At 43.5% G+C, this 17,939-nt stretch overlaps 1 protein-coding gene across 4 annotated transcripts in view; it reads left to right on the forward strand.

The window, feature by feature from the left end:
• fndc1 (fibronectin type III domain containing 1) overlaps positions 1-17,939 on the forward strand; it is a 97,349-nt gene that overhangs the window by 61,346 nt on the left and 18,064 nt on the right. For all 4 annotated transcript variants that reach the window (XM_062034945.1, XM_062034948.1, XM_062034947.1 and 1 more), the window contains one exon: positions 6,835-6,943. In XM_062034945.1, the coding sequence (XP_061890929.1) occupies positions 6,835-6,943 (109 nt within the window). The remainder of the gene's footprint in view (positions 1-6,834; positions 6,944-17,939) is intronic.

Genomic DNA, 17,939 nt, shown 5'->3' on the forward strand with positions numbered 1-17,939 from the left:
AAACTGCTAGAATATTACTAAAGAACTCCCTACTTATGTCGAAAAACCAGTAGAGTGAAAAAACAAGTTGACTTTATATGTGTTTCTTTGATCCATGAAACCATATCCAATTGTATTTACAATCCACAAAGTATGTGAAAATACTGTCTAAACATCACCAAATGCCACAAATTCAGTCGGCCATTTTGAATATTCCGCACCGAATATCTTCTGCAATTTTCGTTAATTCTACTTCACTGGAGAAAGCTTCTGCACTCCGACCCTATTATCAGATCAGTCATACTGGAAATACGTAAAAATTGGAAAGAGATATGCTGTTTATCATTCACAATCTTTCTGTAAAACAAGGACACATATGCTTGACTTTGCATTCGAAATTGTAAATAAATATCAACAGATAAGGGTTCCTTTATTGCGCCCATTATACCCTCTAAAAACATCCAGAAAGCGCCAACAATACTCCATTTACATGTCGTGACCTGAAAATTAACCAAATATGAGTGATATTGTTATTATAAGCGCTAACGCAGATGGCCTATTTTAGCAGCACATTGATAGCAGTGAGCTAATGCTATCTTACACTGTTATTGCTGACACACTGAGCTGGCGGCTGCTTCTGCTTCGTCTCAAACTTGCTAAAATTTAATTGTAGATTATAATTCACGCATCTCTCACCTGGTAGTAGACAATGTGGCCATGGACCGAGAGGCTGGGCGACTTTGACATCCCAGAGGTGTCGAAAAAGACACAAAAAGATGCTAGTTGTACCAACTTTTTTTAACCCTTAAATATTAATCTGAACGGGATTATGTGAGCTTCCCGTTAGTCGGCATTCCAGCGAAACTCCGGCATAGGCGCCGATCCAATGCAGAGCGCCCACGTGGGATTGATGCCAAATTCTTTCTCACCACCAAGCAAAAACCGCGCATGCGCCTGAGGCCCCTTCTACAGTAAGTCGGCTAAGGTTATCCAGGGTAAAGCCCACCTAACCTTATCCTTGTCCACACACACACAATGCTCGTTTAAGACCCCCTCCTCCCCTCCGTCAGCCGGCACAAGGCGACCTAGTACGCATGAGCGGAAAATACGCACGTCAGTCACCTCCGGTGTTGCTTTGTGTGCAAGTTCTTAAATTTAACTTATCTGAACAATATCCAGTGTTGTGGTATTTCAATTAACTGGAATCCAGTGTGCTGTGGGGCCTTATTGTAGTGAATCACACCTGAGCCATCATAAATTAATCAAATCTTTAATAAACACGTTAAAGTACACAATGTGACAAAGAACATTTTACAACAATCAATCTCGGGATCTAGATATCTGGTCAGGACACTCCTCACTCTTTTGCCTTCACCTTCATTGTCCATTAGTTTTTGGTGACTTTATATACTCTGGACCTAGACGTTGAGTCCGCGACATACATGGCGGACAATAACTGATACAGTCTGCTTTGCCAGTCCAAAAGCATTCGCCGTTTTCCGTAGTCTTCCCTCGACGGCCAGGTACAGGCACACGCTACCTTTTTTTCATCACATCCACAGCCCGCATTCTCGTTGACTCTCCTTCGACAAATGGACAAAGCTTTTCGGTAAGTAAAATCACAGCTGACCTCGACATTTGAAAGTTCTCTTGCCGTTTGAGAAGTGTTGTATCCAAAATAGCTGCAATCGCTTTCTCTTAATGTATTCATGTGTGATTTTCACAAGCGTCTGTACAGACGGAAGCAGAAACACGGGCATGTCCGGATGACTCGCCTCCATATTTCCGGTGGTTAGTAGTGATGGGTCCGGCAACAGATGCATCGGCGCATGCGTCGAGTTCATTGAGCAAAACCCTGTGTCGGTGCGCGTACCGCTTTTAGAAAGTCACGTGACCGATCATGCGCTGTTTCGGTCACGTGACCGATACGCTACCTGTGTCGCACTGCTCTCTGTGCCCTGTGAGCAGGTCTTTTCTACAGCCGGAGAAATAATTACTAAGAAGAGAAATCGTCAAAAATGTAATACGTTGGAAAAACGTTTTTTTTTTAAATAAAAATGTGTAAAAAAAAAAAAAAATTTAAATTCCCAGTCCACAAGCATCCTCATTCACAACACGTTCTCTTAGATTTCCATGTTATGATACATGTTCACATTATTTGACTGTATCTAAAAAAGATAACAATTTATTTTTATTTAAATGAAGATATGAAATAATCCTAAATGAAATACAATGACTTGGTTTATATTATTGTATATACTAGGTCATAAAATCAGTGTCAGTTGAGTCGGTCCATAGGTTGCCTGTAGGGATTTTTAATGTCCAGCAGATGTCAGTATTTAGTGACACAGTATCGACACAGTATCAATACAGTTTTGCAATGTGTCGAAACGCTTCATGACGCCTCATCAACCCATCACTAGTGGTTAGCTCCGAGTTAGGAAACCGCTTTATTATGAAGCTGGCTGTGGCGCGGTCTTTCTGACGTCACTTCCTGTGTGGGGCGCGGTCTTTCTGACGTCACTTCCTGTGTGGGGCGTGGTCTTTCTGACGTCACTTCCTGTGTGGGGCGTGGTCTTTCTGGCTTCACTTTCTCTCCGAACTCAGTTTGTAAACGATCAATGAGTCCATACAAAGCTAAGAGCTGGAGATTCAAGAAATACACAGTGCACTTACCCGTGTAAAAAATTGTACAAGGAGGGGGACCTTAAACGATAGAAACGGGGCTTAGACTAAATAATTATTCATTTAAGGGGTTATCCGGCTTGGTGTCGACATAGCCCAGAAAAGTAGTGTCAGATTTACCGCCCGTCCGAGCAGAATTGTAGATTGGTGCCTATGAGCAAGAGTGGAAATATTACAGTGTTTGTTTTATTATGATTTGTTATGGTTAGTTTGTATGTTTAGCACCTAGCAATGCTGCTCATGTTATAGTGTTACAATAAAGCTATAATATACTTTACATTTATTTTATCTGTCAACCTTAGCCGCCACAGTCAGTCATCCTAACACCTGATTAGTTCTCCGGCACTTCCACTTGTCTGCGGAACAGTCGACCAGAGAAGCGGAGGAGTACTGGTCGATCACTTAGTCCAAAAGTGCGGAAGTAACTCCGACAACTTCAATAAATACCTCTGCTTTAACTGCTACATGCTCTGGGTCAGCAAATCTTGCCTTGACACACTCCGCAAGCTCTAAAATATCTACCATCTACTCCTGAAAAAATAAGAGAACATCCTCTTCAGCTGCCATGTTTGGAAAGACTTCCAAAGTTTCAGGCTTCAGACCAAAGCAATCATTGGACTGGATTCATGTTAGCGCCACCCACTGACTTTGATGGCTGAGTTTGAGCGATAAAAAAATTCAGGAATTGAATAAATCCTTAAATTCTAAAAAAAAAAAAATATTGAAGTTGTGAAATAATTAATACAATCATGAAATAATGAATTAAATCATGAAATAGTAAACCATTAAATCATGACGTAATTAATTAAATCATTACATAATTAATTAAATCACCACATAATTAACTAAATTGTTATACATTCATCCATCCATCCATCCATCCATTTTCTACCGCTTAGCCCTCTCAAGGTCGCGAGGGGCTGTTAACTAAATCATTAAATAAATAAATGTACTTTACATTAAAATAAATTAATGACAATTTAATAACACATGTGTGTATTAATTTTAATTATAAATAATTAATTAATGACACATTAAAGTAAGGGTGATGGGTCAAATGCAGAGGATAATCCACCACATCTAGTGTGTGTGTGTGACAATCATTGGTACTTTAACTTTTTAATTATATCAAAAACGATTTTTATATTTTATTTTATTTTGTCCCAGTTGACCCTCCATACTCTAGAACTGAAATGTTGTTAATTTAAAAATTGGAAAACGTGGGCTCTAATCACAAAAAGAGAGGTTTGTTTGGGTTCTGTTTTTAGAGTTTCTCAGAAAAACAAAATCCATGTGACGTAGAAAGGCTAAAAATAAGGACTTGAGCTCAGGACCTTTTATATGAAAAGTGGTGCACTATCAGAAGTTAGCATTTCAAATGTTTTATTTGGCAGGCACACACATCAGCTCGTGGTGGTGTTTTAGGCCAGGCTGTCTGACTGATGTGTAAAACAGATAGTGGGTCTCTAGTGCTACATTTAGACTTTGACGGTTGTTCTCCTTCTTTCATCCATGAAGTGCTTCCCCTCTGCTCGTGTGCACTCTTTGCTTTGCGTTAAATCTTCTTTTGGCCTTTTGACAAGTGACTTTTGTTGTCTTGCATAGCGTGTTGCAATGCGGAATTAGCAACGTGCATGAGGAGATAAGGTGTCAAGATGTCCCACGGACTACCATCTGTCTTCCTCATTAGGGTAAGGTTGTCCAAACGTTTTCCACCAAGAGTAGCATACTGAAAAGTCAAACTATGCAGGGCCATCTTGATGGGTTTTTTTTTTATTTTGTAAAAATGAAAAATCGTGTTACTGTAATTTTCCAAATTAAAGGTGCTGTTTGCAACTTCCTAATAGTAATATTTTTTAAGGCAAAAAATATAATAAGAACACCACCAGCTAGATTATGTTAACTTTAGTGCTTCAACAGAACACATTTGTTTGACAATGGTCTATATTTTTCACAATTACAAAGTTTATAAAAATAAAAAATGTTACCTGCCCGAATAAAATTATTGGTGTTTACGGTGGTCAATCACCCGGTCTTGTCAACACGTACGCGCAGCGAGCGCGTGCACACATACCAAAACAGTCCAAGAGAAGCAACAAACAATTTGCAGTCATGTTGTTGTTATGATAGATATACATTCAATGACAGCTATCCAAATTGGTATTATTAGCTAACAACACCAAAGGTTAATGCGCATGCATGTGTTGCGTGCATACGTAATTACATCGTTATGTTCTAAAAGCCGAAATAGGGCGGGATATACTGTGTCAAAAAAATACATTGGAAGGTTGGTGCCCTCTAGGCATCTGTGTACATGTTGCAAACAGCCCCTTTAATTAATTCAATATTTAATAGTGTTATTGTGCTTGTTTTTTTATCAACCAACTAACTATACTTTGTATATATCCATCCATCCATATTCTACCCCTTGTACCTCTCAGACAAACAACACTCACATTCGCAAACTAAAGTTAAAAAGTTAAAGTACCAATGATTGTCACACACATACTAGGTGTGGTGAGATGATCCTCTGCATTTGACCCATCACCCTCACCACCCCTTGGGAGGTGAGGGGAGCAGCAGCGGTGGCCGCGCCCGGGAAGGGCCAATTCAGTGTTGCCAGTAAACCTATCCCCAAGTGTAGGTCTTTGGAGGTGGGAGGAAGTCGGAGTACCCGGAGAGAACACGCAAACTCCACACAGAAAGACCCCAAGCCCAGTAATTGAACCCAGGGCCTTCTCACTGTGAGGCACAAGCTCTAACGACTACGCCACCATGCTGCCTAAATTGTTTATATTTTTTTTATTTTTATGTCGAGAGCTTCTGATCATTTAGATCAGGGGTGTTCAAGCCTTCCCACCAAGGGTCGCATATTGAAAATTCCAAAGTATGCAGGTAGTAGAGATGCGCGGTTTGCAGACACAACCGCGGACTCCGCGGATAATCCGCGGGTCGGGCGGATGCATGACGAAAAAAATAGATTTTAAATAGATTCGGGCGGGTGGCGGTTGAACCAATTCAGAAAAAAAAAAACATAGTTAAATGTTGTTACCCACATACGAAAAACGAGCAGCACTCTTTGAAACAGGCAATTATTCATCAGGCACTGCTGCAGCTGTCACGCCAAATTTTTTCCCCCTACAAACCCCCCCCCCCCATTTACTTCCGGGGCTGCGTCCAATAAAATCACAAAGTTGCCGGGGGTCCTTAACTCGCACGCGACTGTCCTGTTTCGCGCCTGTAAAAAAAAAAAAAAAAGATTTCTTCAAATTCCAGCAGCTGTCAAAGACGAAGTATCCTTCCAGCGACGGGCAGTCAAAGCCGAAGTGCTATCGATAGCTGTCAATGACCACGGAAGTAAATGGGGGGGGGGGGGGGGGGTTTTGTAGGTTGTGGTTTTGATAAAATGTTAGTTCGGGTGGATGACGACTTTTGTGATGCGGTTGCGGATGAAATAATTGCCTATCCACGCATCTCTAGCAGGTAGCCATTTTGATATTTGATTTTGTAAAAAAAGAAAAAAAGCTTAAATCAGATACTACATATTTTTAAAGACAAATATTTGTGTCAGTTTTGTGTTATAGGTGACAAAGTATATTATTATCAATTATTATTTTGAAAATGTCAGCTTTTTCTCTGTTTTACTACATTTTTACTGTTTGCTTGTTGTTGTTTATTCTGACAAGCTGTGGACTGCAAATGGCCCGCCGCACTTCGGACACACCTGTCTGAAGGTTTTTTAGAGAATGGGAGGAATCAATTTTGTGTGGAACATTTCATTCATAGCTGAAATAGGGATCAACAGAGAAGAGTATGAAATGTAAGAAAAAAGTAAAAATACTTAATATTTCCATTTCCCCCTGTCAACAGCCAGCTGTGTTGATGTGTCGCCAGTAAAAATAGAAACCCCTCAAAATCCAGCAGTCTGATGTGGTGCCGTATATAGTTTCCATATAACTTTAGAGGGAATTTCCCAGAGTGCATGACCCTGGGTCACTTACCGGATTGGAGCGTTTCATCTTGTGAGAAGAATAAAAAAACAGACGCTGGTTGGAGGAGAGCCAACAATAAAATTCCAATTTGCAGCCACGAGTCAAATGGGTTAAAACGTCTTCATTTTGAACTTGACAGATGATTCCCCACTTGTTTTCTGTCTATGATACCATGCAGGCTACATGGTGTACAGTGCTTCATATGACGACGTGCTCAACAATAGATGGTCTTCTAAGGTCTCCAGTGGGACACATCTGGCTGTGGAGAATCTCAAACCCAACTCCAGGTAACACATAAACACCCTTCTAGTGCTTATTCCGTGGAAAGAGTTGGGCAACTCAAGCAAGAAATAAACATTTAAATGGATTTCTTGCTTGGATTTGAGGAAAAATGCGTAACAAAATAGATATAACTCAAACTAACGAGGACATCTTGCCTTTCAGTTGATTTAGTCTTTGCATCCTTGCAAGTTCTCATGACTTGTGCACGATGTTATGAAAGGTTTCAGCCTCTGGTGCTAGTTCCTGGCTCCCACTTCCCAGTGTTTATGTCTGTTTAGGGATGTCAGAATACGATCCCAGCATCACACAATGCATAAAAAATGCATGTATCTGTTTGTTTGTTTTCATTTGAATGGGACTGATGTCTGGCCTTTATGAGGGGATGCTTTTTGGTGCCAAATGTTACATCAAACGTGCTTGATAGTGAGCCAAGCACACCGAGTCAGATGTTGGGTTGACCAGAAAGGACGTGGAGAAACGTGTCTTGAATTTTCACCACAACCAAATGTGAAAAAACAGTCTGTGGATTGTTTCCATTAACAACTTTTTTAACAGGACTCTGTCTGAAATGTTTGTTGTGCATACTGTTCCACTCCTGTTCAATCCAATCCAATCCACTTTATTTATATAGCACATTTACACAACAAGAATGTTTCCAAAGTGCTGCACAGCCATATTAAAAACAATACTAAAAACAATATTAAAAACAATATTAAAAACAACATTATGCTATACCAATGACTGAATAAAAACAAAGAATAAATGAATAGAAAACCAATACAGAGACAATATAAAAAATAAATATTGTAGCGTTGAACGGGTTTGACAAATGTCTTTGCTTGAAGATGTCAAGAAATGCTGACTCAATGAACGATCGGTTCAACTTTTAATGATCAAGTCAATTTTAAACACACGCACACAAGTGAAAGCACAGCATACTTAGTCAACAGCCACACATGTCACACTCAGGGTGGCCGTATAAAACAACATTAACACAGTCACAAACATGCACCACACTGTGAACCCACACCAAACAAGTAGACAAACACATTTCGGGAGAACATTCGCACCGCAACACAACATAAACACAACAGAACAGATACCCAAAATCCTTTGCAACACTAACTCTTCCAGGACGCTACACAGCCCCCACCTAGCTGGGTTCGTTGTCCCCAACAGCCCATGCGTTCATCACAAAGTCCCGCAAGTGCTGAGGCAACCGGCGTCGTCGATGCCCCTCTGATGGCGGCTGGCTGCTACCACTAGGGATGATACTCGAAACCGGTTTTCCCGGTTGTTTGATAAGAAAAGAACCGAGTCCTCGGACTCGAATCCCTTTTTGAGAACCGGTACCCGTTATCGAGACCACTATAGTAAAATAAAAGAGTTGATTCTTTATTCGAATCCCGTCCCGACCATAAATGCTCCGTGGGACATCACAAGAAATGCAGTCATTAGGCGCAGATAGGGAAAGCAGGAAAACAATGGACGGGAAAAAGCGCTCCAAGGTGTAATAAAGTTTTAAAAAAAAGGTATAAGTGAAGTGAAGTGAATTACATTTATATAGCGCTTTTTCTCAAGTGACTCAAAGCGCTTTACATTGTGAAACCCAATATCTAAGTTACATTTAAACCAGTGTGGGTGGCACTGGGAGCAGGTGGGTAAAGTGTCTTGCCCAAGGACACAACGGCAGTGACTAGGATGGCGGAAGCGGGGATCGAACCTGCAACCCTCAAGTTGCTGGCACGGCCGCTCTACCAACCGAGCTATACCGCCCCATCGAATAACTTTACTGAAAGATTTTAGCAGGGTAAAACACATGACGAACACTTTTACGACCAACCGGAAACATAGCAACCAGGCTAGCAACGCACCTCCTTTACGGCAGCTGTCGCAACGTTCTTAAAACAACCGCAGCACATACATATATATACAACACATCTCCCTTTTTTAACTTTTGTTTTTCTTTCCTTGTAAACAAAACAAAATCACACTGTAAATGTGTTTTCTGTCTAATTATAAATAATGCAGACGAGGCGTGTTGGCTGAGTTCTTGATGTTTACTTTCACAGCGTGGCAACATGCAACACTTTTCGGGGCTACCGCGCATGCTCCTAACTCCCGTTGCATGCTGGGTAGTGTAGTTGTTATATTCTCTAGCTCATAACATTTTTCCCCCATAAAGAAATAATGTTAACTCAATAAAGTGTATTTCTTTTTTTAGCTTTAACTTTTCATTTTTTAGCATTGTAACCACATTTGCAAAGAACTTTTCTCTTCATAGAATTTTCTTTCAATAAAGAAATAAAGTGCAAAAATGTCAAAGCATCATAACAAACAGTTATGTCAAATAGCAGCAGAAGTGCACTTTTTGGAGAGCTGTATTATTTTCAGTTTTGTGCCCAAGGGACTGATTTTATTTAACACTATATTATTATCTATACACCTATAGTGATCACAGAGACAGGTTGTTTTTGTGTTACTGTATATATTTGTTTCTCTGAAAAATCCCACTTAATATACTTTGGGTAACAACAGTCAATATTTATTTATTTCATTTTACTTTTTTAGGTGGGTAACAGTCAATATTTATTTATTTATTAGATTTTATTTTTTTATAATATAATAAAAGTGAGCTTTCGTTAAACCAAATATTGTGTTTTTTTCCATATACAACAACCTATCTGGACTCGATAAGAGAATCGATAAGGAATCGGTTCGATAAGAGGATTCGATAATAGGCTCGAACTCGATAATTCCTTATCAAACATCATCCCTAGCTACCACTGTCTGCAGGTAGGTCGGAAGGGGGGGTTACCTCAGCATCCTCGTTGCTCCCTGGGCGTATCTCCCTCTCTGGCAGGGTGTTTGACTCCAAGTGCCCCCGGCTCTCGTCCAATGGCTGGTATGGGGCCAAGCGGTCTCGGTGCAGCACCACCAGCCGGTTTCGAGGTGCCAGTCGTATCCGATAGACCACGTCGGACAACTTCTGGAGGACCTTGCAGGGTCCCACCCAGTGGCTAGTGAGCTTTGGGGAGAGTCTTTTCTTTCTCACCGGGTTGTAGACCCAGACATGCGCGCCTGGTTCAAAGTCCTGGCCTCGACTGCGGAGGTCATATGCCCGCTTCTGTTGGGCCCCAGCCTCCGTCAGGCTGGTGCGGGCAAAATCGTGGGCCTCCCGCAGCCGCTCCACAAGGTTGAAGTAGTAGTCCAGGCCCGGTGCTCCTCTCACTTCTGGTTCTGGGGGTGGGCCAAAAACCAAATCAACAGGTGTGCGCAGTTCGTGACCAAACATCAATGATGCAGGGGTGCAGCGTGTTGACTCCTCACCGCTGTCCTGTAGGCCCAAAGAATGAGTGGGAGGTGTAAATCCCAGTCTCTCTGCCGCTTGTCGGTGAGAATGGCAAGTTGTGTGGCCAAGGTTCTATTAAAACGCTCCACCAACCCGTCGCTCTGAGGATGCAGCGGCGTGGTGCAAGTCTTTTTCACACCCAGGCGACGGCACACCTCCTGGAATACCTGGGACTCGAAGTTCCGTCCCTGGTCGCTGTGCAACTCCTCTGGAGCTCCGAATCGGCAGAACATCTCCGAAACCAATCTCTCTGCCGTTGTTGCAGCGCTCTGGTCGGGTACCGCATACGCTTCTGGCCACTTTGTGAAGTAATCCATGGCCACCAAGATGTAACGGTTTCCGCTATCAGTGACTGGAAATGGGCCTAGAATGTCCACACCCACTCGTTCCATGGGGGCCCCCACCTGGAACTGCTGTAGGGGAGCATGGGAGCGGCGTGTGGGGCCTTTCTTTGCTGTGCATGCATCAAAGCGGTGGACATGCATCTCTACATCACGGCGACAGCCCGGCCAGTAAAAACGCTGCCTCAGTCGGAGCAAGGTCTTGGTCACTCCAAAATGGCCAGTCCCTGGGAAGCCATGCATCACTTCGAGGACCTGAGGCCGCAGCACACGGGGCACCACGAGTTGGAGGGCAGCATGTTGTCCTGTCGGAGCTTCCCAGCGACGATACAGCTGGTCGCGAGACAACAGGAGGCTGTCCCACTGGGAGTACAGTGCTTTGGTCTCAGTATCCAAGTGCACCACTGTGGTCCATTCCGGCCGCTGCTGTGCCCCCACCCAGCTGCGAGCTCTCTCAAGCACTGGGTCTTGTCTTTGATGGTCGATCAATTGTTGGGGGGTGAAGCTGTCCAGGTCGACTGTGATGTCATGTTGCCTGACTGCAGCTACTGATGGGTCTGGCATGCACCGCTCTTCCGCCCGCTGGCAGAAACGACACGCCTCCTCACAGGGCCGTCTGGACAGTGCATCAGCGTTGCTGTGCAGGCGGCCTGGTCGATGAGAAATCGTGAAGTCATATTCCTGCAATATCTCGACCCACCTGGCCAGCTGCCCCTCGGGTTCCTTGAAGTTCAGCAACCAGGTGAGGCAGGCGTGATCTGTCCGCAACACAAACCGTTGACCATAAAGGTAGGGACGGAAATGACGAAGGCCCAGGACAATGGCCAACAATTCCCGACGGGTGACGCAGTAGTTCCGATCTGGCTTGCTCAGCCCCCGACTGTAAAAGGCCACGACCTGCTCACCGTGATTCCCTTCCTGTGACAGCACAACCCCCACACCGACATCACTGGCATCTGTATCGACCAAGAAAGGTCGGCTGGGGTCTGGGTAGGCCAACACTGGGGCTCGGACCAAGGCCTCTCGCAGCTGTGCAAAGGCCTCATTGCAGCTGTCAGTCCATTCAAATAACTGTCCCTTGTGTGTGAGCTGGTGCAAGGGGCCAGCAATCGTTGCAAAGTCCTTGATAAATCTCCGGTAATAGGATGCCAGTCCCAGGAAACTCTGCAACTCTTTAACATCTCTTGGCGCCGGCCAGTCACGGAAAGTGGCCACTTTGGCTGGATCAGTGGCAACACCTTGCCCACTGACGACATGCCCCAGGAAGGAAACTTCACGCCGAAGCAAATGGCACTTTTTGGGGTTCAATCGCAGCCCAGTCTGACGAATGGCCTGGAACACATGCTGGAGGTTCTGTAGAGCCCCCTTAAATCCTGCAGCATGCACCAGGAGATCATCCAGGTACACCACACAGCGATCACGGGGGATGGATGCCAGCACTCTCTCCATCAACCGTTCAAACGTGGCAGGTGCGTTGCAAAGCCCGAACGGCATCACCTTGAACTGCCAGAGTCCTTGACCTATTGTGAATGCTGTCTTTGGTCGAGCTTCGGCGGCCAACTCCACCTGCCAATAGCCACTTCGGAGATCCAGGGAGCTGAACCAGGAGGAGCCAGTGATGTAGTCCAGCGCATCATCTATGCGCGGCAACGGGTAGGAGTCCTTGCGGGTTACATCATTGAGCCATCTGTAGTCGACGCAGAACCGCCACGAGCCGTCCTTCTTCTTGACCAGAACTGCGGGTGCTGCCCATGGACTGCTGGAGGGCTCGATGACGCCCGCCTGGCGCATCTCCTCGATTTTCTCCTGGGCAGCCACTCGTTTGGCAAGGGGCAGACGGCGTGGGTGTAGCCGGATTGGTCGTGCGTCTCCTGTGTCAATGTCGTGGAGTACGAGACTGATGTGCATGCAGTCTTCATCTTTCGCTGCAAAAATGTCTTGGAAGGCATTCAGTAAGCTTTTCAGTCGCTCCTGCTGGGTGGTATCCAGGCCTTGACTGCTTCGCTCTAACAGTTCTGCAATAGCCTGCTGGGTCACTATAGTAGGCGGTCTATTAGTAGAAGGGTTAGGTTGAGACTTCTCCTGGTCCACCATGAAGGCCGTAGCCGGGGATGGCTCTGTGGGGGCTGTCACTCTGCAGGCGCCTGGCTCATCAGTACCCTGGAGGGCAACTGTTTTCTCACCAAGATGAAGCGTAGCCCTAGGCACATCGACCACAGCTTCCCACATCTCCAACAGGTCAAGCCCAACAATGCAGGGGTCTTGAATGTCGGCCAGCCAGAATGGGTGTCGTCTCTCTTGGTCCGCCACCTTAATGCACACTGTCCCTTGGCCCAGCATGGCAGCCTTGCTACCGGTGACGGTTGTAATTCGGGCGTTAGTGATTTTCCAGCCTGATGGCAAGCTGCGCTGCAAGTGGGGAAGGACACCCGGCCGGATGATGGAGATAGTGGACCCCGTGTCAACCAGGGCTCTGCAGACTGTTCCATCAAGCTCACATTCCAGGTATAGCCCCCGGGCCCTGCCCAGGCGGCCCAAGCGCTGTGCGTCACATTCGGGTACAGTGGAAACCATCCTGGGTGTCAGTTCCCCGACACTGACACCCCTCTCTAGTTTGACGACACCTCAGCGGCAACGTCAGAGGTGGCAGGGGCTGGACAGTGTCTTGCAATGTGGCCAGGGACACCGCAGCGGTAACAGTTCACTTCGGTCTGCCTTCTCCGGGAGAAGCGTGGCCGGGGCGTTGCGGTCACTTGGTCGGTTCCCTCTCGTTCGGTCTCGTCCCATCCAGCCTGGCGGATTTGCGGAGCATCACGGCGGCCATCTGGACACAGGACGTGCTCCACACGTTCGGCTTCAGTCAATGCGGCAGAGAGAGAGTGTTTAGCAAACAGTCTGAGATGTTCCCGAAGTCGTTCAGGCTGTAGACCACGGACAAAGGCTTGCACGGTGAGCTCTTCCTGTAATACTTCTGGAAAAGCTGGGTGGCCCCTTCGCACCAGACGGCGAAGGTCCGCAGCATAAGCTCCGAGACTTTCTCCCAAAAGGCGTCGCCGCTTGTACAGCTGCTCTCGTGCTTCGTCTGCATGGATTGGTCGCCCGTAACGTCGTTGAAGAGCCTCGCGCATGGCCCCCCAATCAGCCAATTCCTCCTCTTGTAAATCGACCAAACACTGTAAGGCTGGGCCTTCCAGGGACAGCGCCACATGCCCTGCGGTTGCCACATCAGACCAGCCATTCAAACGTGCTGCTAGCTGGACCTGGAGGAGGAAGGATTCAATAGAGCCTTCTCCACTATAGTGAGAAAGCTTTGGAGTGGCAATGCTTGGCCTGTAGTCATCTCGCAGGGAATTTGTGCCGACCATCACCGCAGGAGAGGCACTTCTTCGCCAGGCACTCCTTCCAACACGAGGCGCACTTCTTCCATCTGGTTGCGTCCCATCATATTGAGCTTCCATTCTTCCTCCAAGTGGATGGGCCTCCCGTCCACTAGGGCGGCGCAGGTTCCTCATTTAGTTGGTGGTGAGGTAGTTGAGCCTCCAATCCACCAGGGCGGCGCTTGTTCCTTTCCTCTTCCTGGTGACGAGGTAGTCGGTCTTCATCCGGAAGTGCATTCTCCCAGCACTTGATGAGATCCTCAAGCTTCTTTGAGAAAGCCATCCCACTTTTGACACCAATGTAGCGTTGAACGGGTTTGACAAATGTCTTTGCTTGAAGATGTCAAGAAATGCTGACTCAATGAACGATCGGTTCAACTTTTAATGATCAAGTCAATTTTAAACACATGCACACAAGTGAAAGCACAGCATACTTAGTCAACAGCCACACATGTCACACTCAGGGTGCCCGTATAAAACAACATTAATACAGTCACAAACATGCACCACACTGTGAACCCACACCAAACAAGTAGACAAACACATTTTGGGAGAACATTCGCACCGCAACACAACATAAACACAACAGCACAGATACCCAGAATCCTTTGCAACACTAACTCTTCCGGGATGCTACACAATGATTAAAAACGATTTTAAAGGGTAAAACCAATTAAAACAGTAAAATAGACATCAAAATTGATAAAAAAACACAGAGGACAACAGAGGACAGAAGACCACACAACTCACGTAGTGTTAAAAGCCAAAGAATAAAAGTGGGTCTTAAGCATACTTGCCAACCCTCCCGTTTTTAGCGGGAGAATCCCGGTATTCAGCGCCTCTCCCGACAACCTCCCGGCAGAGATTTTCTCCCGACAAACTCCCGGTATTCAGCCGGAGCTGGAGGCCACGCCCCCTCCAGCTCAATGCGGACCTGAGAATGAGTGGGGACAGCCTGTTCTCACGTCCGCTTTCCCACAATATAAAGTAAACAGCTTGCCTGCCCAAAGATGTCATAACATCTAGGGCTTTTATAGAGTGCACAACTGCGCACACAACAAGGAGACGAAGCAGAAGAACAAGGAAATTACAGACATGGCGGCCGAAATGATATACTCATCATGAACGGAGAAGTTAAACAGGACAATACTGCCATCTAATGGCTAGCCACCGGAACACTGAAATTCAAGTTTGTTTGTTTTTTTCTATGTAAATAAAATATATATATATATATATATATATATATATATATATATATATATATATATATATATATATATATATATATATATATATATATATGTATATATATATATATATATATATATATATATATATATATATATATATATATATATATATATATATATATATATATATATATATATATATATATATATATATGAAATACTCGAGTTGGTGAATTCTAGCTGTAAATAACCACGCCCCCAACCACGCCCCCCGCGCCCACCCCCTACCCCCCACCTCCCGATATTGGAGGTCTCAAGGTTGGCAAGTATGGTCTTAAGACGAGACTTAAAACACTCCACTGTGGAAGCAGTTTGAACATGGAGGGGCAGAGTGTTCCAGAGAAGGCCCTGTCTCCCCTGGTTTTAAGTCTCGCCCTGGGCACCACGAGCTGGAGCTACAGTTGTATCTGCTGGATATACTGTATCACTGCACTATGTGGCCCCGATGCAAGTGGATTGTCTTTTATCTGCACTTTTAACCTCACCAAAGCATAATTGCTACGCTCATTTAGCCTACTCTGCAAAGGTTCATTGTTTTATACTTCATTAGTAGCTACGCAGTTTTTGCGGGATTTTGCAAACAAACTTTTTTATCAACTTTGTACTGGATTAATTTGATTATATAAAATGTTATAGTCCTTTTGTATATGCTGTATTCCTGCTGGGAACCAGCATCCATTGCAGTGGACATCTATTTTTTGTCTTTTCCTTTTTTCAGAGTTTGCGGAAAATAATAGCCCTGTTATGCAAAATACAAATGTCCACTGCAGAGGACGCTGGAGGATAAAGCATATTTTGAAAAGCACCTCAATTTGTATTATACAAAAACCCTAGACAAAACACTTTTTAGTATTGTGCAAAAGTCCATTCATGTCAGCAATTCAACTTAAAAAGTGAAATGATATGTCACAAAAATGCATTACTGTATTTTTCGGATTATAAATCGCTCCGGAGTATACGTCGCACCAGCCGAAAAACCATAATAAAAAAGGAAAAAACATATATACGTCGCACTCGAGTATAAGTCGCATTTTTGGGGGAAATTTATTTCATAAAATCCAACACCAAGAATAGACATTTGAAAGGCAATTTAAAATAAATAAAGAATAGTGAACAACAGGCTGAATAAGTGTATGTTATATGACGCATAAATAACCAACTAAGAACGTGCCTGGTATGTTAACGTAACATATTATGGTAAGAGTCATTCAAATAACTATAACATATAGAACCTGCTATACGTTTACCAAACAATCTGTCACTCCTGATCGCTAAATCCGATGAAATCTTCTTCCTCGTTGTCGATCCTAGTATGCGCCGCTAGCGTCCTTTCTTTCTGCTGCTTGATCGCCGTTTTCTGCTGCATATTTCACTACGTTCAGCTTGTAATCTGCAGTATATGATTTCCTTTTCGGTGCCATTTTTGTTCAGTTTTTTTAAGTTGCCACCAATGTAGAAATTATCCATTTTAATAGCTACGGCAGTAGCATATAGCATATAGCAGTTAGCATCCCATGACCCACAATGCACTTCTGCCATGACCCGCCCCCGCCAAATTCTTATTGGTTGACGTGTGTGTGTCGATTGCTGACATTTTGCTTCGTCTCTTCCGTGAATTAGATAAATAATATTATTTGATATTTTACGGTAATGTGTTAATCATTTCACACATAAATCGCTCCGGAGTATATGTCGCACCCACGGCCAAACTATGAAAAAAAACTGTGATTTATAATCCGAAAAATACGGTACATGCAAAGCCTTTATTTGTTATTTTGATGATCAGGGCTTACAGTTTTTGAAAACCCCAAGATTTTCAATTTGAGGTTTTCATAAACTGTGATCCATAATCATCAAAATTATATCAAACAAGGCTTGAAATATATTGAGTTGCATGTTTTGAGCCCATGTCATATATTTGGTTCACCTTGTAAATATAATTGCTGAGATAAACAAACCTTTGTAATAATTTTCTATTTTTATAATCACAATTGTGTATATTCACAATACTATTATTTGTTGTTTATTTGTTTAGTTTCTCCTTTATATATGTACAAACGTTTGTATGTCTGTATGACCTACTAATTGCCACACATATACACACACATTAACATACAGTGTATGTTAATGTGTGTGTGTGTATATATATATATATATATATATATATATATATATATATATACATATATATATATATATATATATATATATATATATATATATATATATATATATATATATATATATATATATATACTGTATACATGTGTATATATACCATACCATACCAACTTTATTTATAAAGCCCTTTAAAAACAAGCACAGTTGAAAAACAAAGGGCTGTACACCACAAAGAAATAGAGGCAAAGGACAGACTAAAAAATAACATTTAAAACAGAAATAAAAATACACATTGAAAAAGCAAATATAAATTACCCTAAGAACAGTTTGTTAGATAAAAAACAGTTTAAAAGTTAAAACAGTTAAAAAAGTTAAAAGCTAAAAACAGTTTAAAGTCTCATGCTGGGTTAAAAGCCAGTAAATAAAAATGGGTTTTAAGAAGGGTCTTAAACATAGCCAAAGAAGGGGCCTGTCTCACATGGAGAGGAAGATTGTTCCAGAGTTTAGGACCCGCAACAGAGAAGGCTCTGTCCCCTCTGAGCTTGCGCTTTGTTTTGGGT

Source organism: Entelurus aequoreus, linkage group LG23, assembly GCF_033978785.1.
Source record: "Entelurus aequoreus isolate RoL-2023_Sb linkage group LG23, RoL_Eaeq_v1.1, whole genome shotgun sequence".
In the NCBI taxonomy this organism is placed as follows: domain Eukaryota; kingdom Metazoa; phylum Chordata; class Actinopteri; order Syngnathiformes; family Syngnathidae; genus Entelurus; species Entelurus aequoreus.